The sequence below is a fragment of the Pteronotus mesoamericanus genome, unplaced genomic scaffold, assembly GCF_021234165.1.
Source record: "Pteronotus mesoamericanus isolate MK-2021 breed Mesoamerican mustached bat unplaced genomic scaffold, CSHL_Meso_final contig_1018, whole genome shotgun sequence".
Classification (NCBI taxonomy): domain Eukaryota; kingdom Metazoa; phylum Chordata; class Mammalia; order Chiroptera; family Mormoopidae; genus Pteronotus; species Pteronotus mesoamericanus.
This window is the reverse complement of record NW_026555002.1, coordinates 4,466,326-4,469,186: the sequence shown is the minus strand read 5'-3', so window position 1 is coordinate 4,469,186 and position 2,861 is coordinate 4,466,326. Positions and strand designations below refer to the sequence as shown.

Genomic DNA, 2,861 nt, shown 5'->3' with positions numbered 1-2,861 from the left:
CATCATAGTCACAGCCCCCACGATTCCTTGTGGCACCTGCACACACACCTCCACCCTTTTCTCTCCTCACACCCCAGCAGGCTTGGCTACAAACAGTCCCAGGGGCTGAGCCTGCTAAAGCAGCCGTTCCAAAGGTTCAGGACCCTTGCTCTGCAGGTGCCTGTGACATCGCCAGATGCCCACAGCCCCCTGTGACCTCACAGCCTGGACCACTCCGCCCAGCGGGCCCATCGCTACTCCCTCAACCCGCCCACACAAGTAACAGGGGGCCTGGATGACCACCGTGCCCTCGGGAGAGGCCAGCACCCCCGCACATGGTGGCAGTAGGCCTTCAGAGAGCCCCGCAGTGGGGTCCCAGAGCCAGGTCTCCCTCCTTGCAGATGCCCCAGGGGCTGGTGCTGCAGCGTCAGCTGAACAGCAGGATGTAGATCTGGCCTCCGGCAAGCCAGCCACCTCCAAGCCCACGTCAGCCTCGGGGTACGAGGACAAGCTGAAAGATGAAGCTGCTGCCAGGCACAGGCCGGAGCCCCAGGAAGCCATGGGCTGGCTGACCTGCCCGGCCCCAGAAGCCCTGAAAATGTCCACGAGCCTCCCGAACTCAGTGTGGGACGAACTGGCACAAAATATGAAAACGACGCTGAGTCTTCAGATTTCCCGAAGTGACTCCCTGTCTAAGAAACAGACCCTACAAGCAGTGAGTGTCCTGGACAGGGAGAAAGACTTGGATCCACACACACCCAGTGCTAAGGTTCTGTTCCTCCAAGCTGTGCCCGCGGTGAGCACGGCCGACGCAGCCAGTCAGCCTGACACTTGGGCCACCGGCACCACTGAAGCCGCAGAGACACCAGAGGGTCCGGAGGCCTTGAGCCCTGACACGGAAGCTTCGCCACTAGCTGAGCCCCAGGTCGTGACAGAGGGGCGTTCGGTAGACCGCTCAGGAGAGCTGCAGGCTCAGCCGGTCGCTCCCTCCCCGGGAGGCAGTATCCCGACCTTGCCTGGGGCCCCCACGGTGGCCCTGGGGAGGGGGCCCCTGGACCCCAGCCTGTACATGGCTTGTGAGGAGAATGCTTACATGTGCTCCATGACCAGCTTGCTGGCCGGGGGCGAGGAGGCCATCAGCTCCCTGGCAGACATCCTGCTCTGGCCCGAGATGGCCATGGACATAGCCACGGGCATCCTGGTGTCCGGATCCAGCTCCATGACCTACCTGCTGCACAGCCCAGGGCCCAGGCTGCGCCCCCTCTCCAGCCTCCTGCGGAACGCCAGCTTGGCCTTCTCCTCTCGGCTGAGAGCGAGGGCAGGCTCGGTCCTGCGCTCTATCACCCACGTGCTGGAGAGGATAGAGCGGAGGACAGTAGAGGGCCTCTGTTCGGCTGCACGTTACCTGACCGGCCACCTCGCCCCATACCACTCCGGCCTCCGCTGTGACTAGACCCGACGCAGTGAGTCCCCAGAGGGCTGACGCGGCAGCCTCCCGGGCCCGGGGGCCCTCGTGCCCTGCTCCCCTGCCCACATCTGCCCTGGACGGTTCTCCCCAGACTAGGCAATAAATCACCAGCAGCGTTTATTTTCTAAGTGCCAGCCTTATCCCTTGTTCGTGGGGTGGGCATAGGGTGGAGGCACAGAAGAGAGGGCTAGGGTGTTCTGGAAACAGAAAGGTGTCCCCTGAGGGCTTCTCAGGTGGCCCTATTCAGGGGCTGACGCCAAAGTGCAGAAACAAAGAGCCTGGGCAGGGGCGGGGGCAGGGTGGAGGTCTCAGACCTGCAAAAATCGATCCTGGCTGGACCTCCAACCAGGTAAGTGCGTTTCCGAGGAAGTGAGCCCTGGCCCTTCTCCAGAGGCTCCAGGCCTGGCAGGCTCAGGCCGCCCTGCTGGGACTCTCGGACAGGGGGTACGGGCACGGAGCCAGGCCAGTGTGGGTCCAAACCCCGGTGCCACTGCTGGCCGTGGGCCAGTCGTTTCGCCCTCTGAACCTCCGACTCTCCTCTGTAGAATGGATAACAAAGCCACACCATGCAGGTGTTATGAGACAAAAGGGAAACCTTGCAGGTCCTAACACATGGAGTCTGGCACTTAATGAGCTCGCACATTTCAACTGCCACTTTTATTATCCCCCAACAGGCCAGGGACAAGGTGAGAACAAGGATGTAGACAGGGTGGCCAACCATTCCCGTCTGCCTGGGACAAAGGGGACTCCCGGCATGTGGGACTTTCAGATTCAGAACCAGCAAAACCCCAGGCAAACCAGGACAACTGGGTCAGCCTAGACCCAGGTCTCTTTACACGGTTTTTAGTCTTGTCTATGGCTCTGTCCACCTTGGAGAGGCAGGCTTCTGCTTTGGAAATCCACCACCTACCCTCCGACTGGATACAGTGTCATATCAGTTACATGGCTTGGCAAGTGGCATTCCCACTGGACCTCAGCCCCACTCCTGCCCTCGGCTGGGCGCCTGGAGCAGGTCACACCCCGTACCCCTTCCGGCCACGGCCCCCGCCACGGACTCGTCCATTCCTCACTTCCAGCAGCATCTCTAAATGGGGCCCTTGGTTGGCACCAGCGCACAGATAAATTTGTTTGCCCTATACGGCATCTCTCAAGTGGTGAATACGTTGCTAACATTTAAAAATCCAGAGAATTGGCCCTGGCCGGGTAGCTCAGCTTGTTGAAGGGTCGTCCCAATACCCCAAGGTCCGATCAGGGCACAGACAAGAACCAACCAATGAATGCACCATCAATAAGTGGAACAACAAATCAATATTTCTCTCTCTCCACCCCCTTTGTCTCCCTCTCTCTAAAAATCAATGGGTTTAGGTGTTTTTAAACCTAAAGAATTTATATAAGCATGTGGATTTCTGCTTGT

The 2,861-nt window shown here is 59.7% G+C and overlaps 1 protein-coding gene across 1 annotated transcript; it reads left to right on the top strand.

The window, feature by feature from the left end:
- The first annotated feature begins 274 nt into the window (after positions 1–274).
- Positions 275–1,432, top strand: TEX44 (testis expressed 44). The gene has a single exon (XM_054570845.1). It carries the CDS (start codon positions 275–277, stop codon positions 1,430–1,432), a length of 1,158 nt encoding a protein of 385 aa, XP_054426820.1.
- The last annotated feature ends 1,429 nt before the right edge of the window (positions 1,433–2,861 follow it).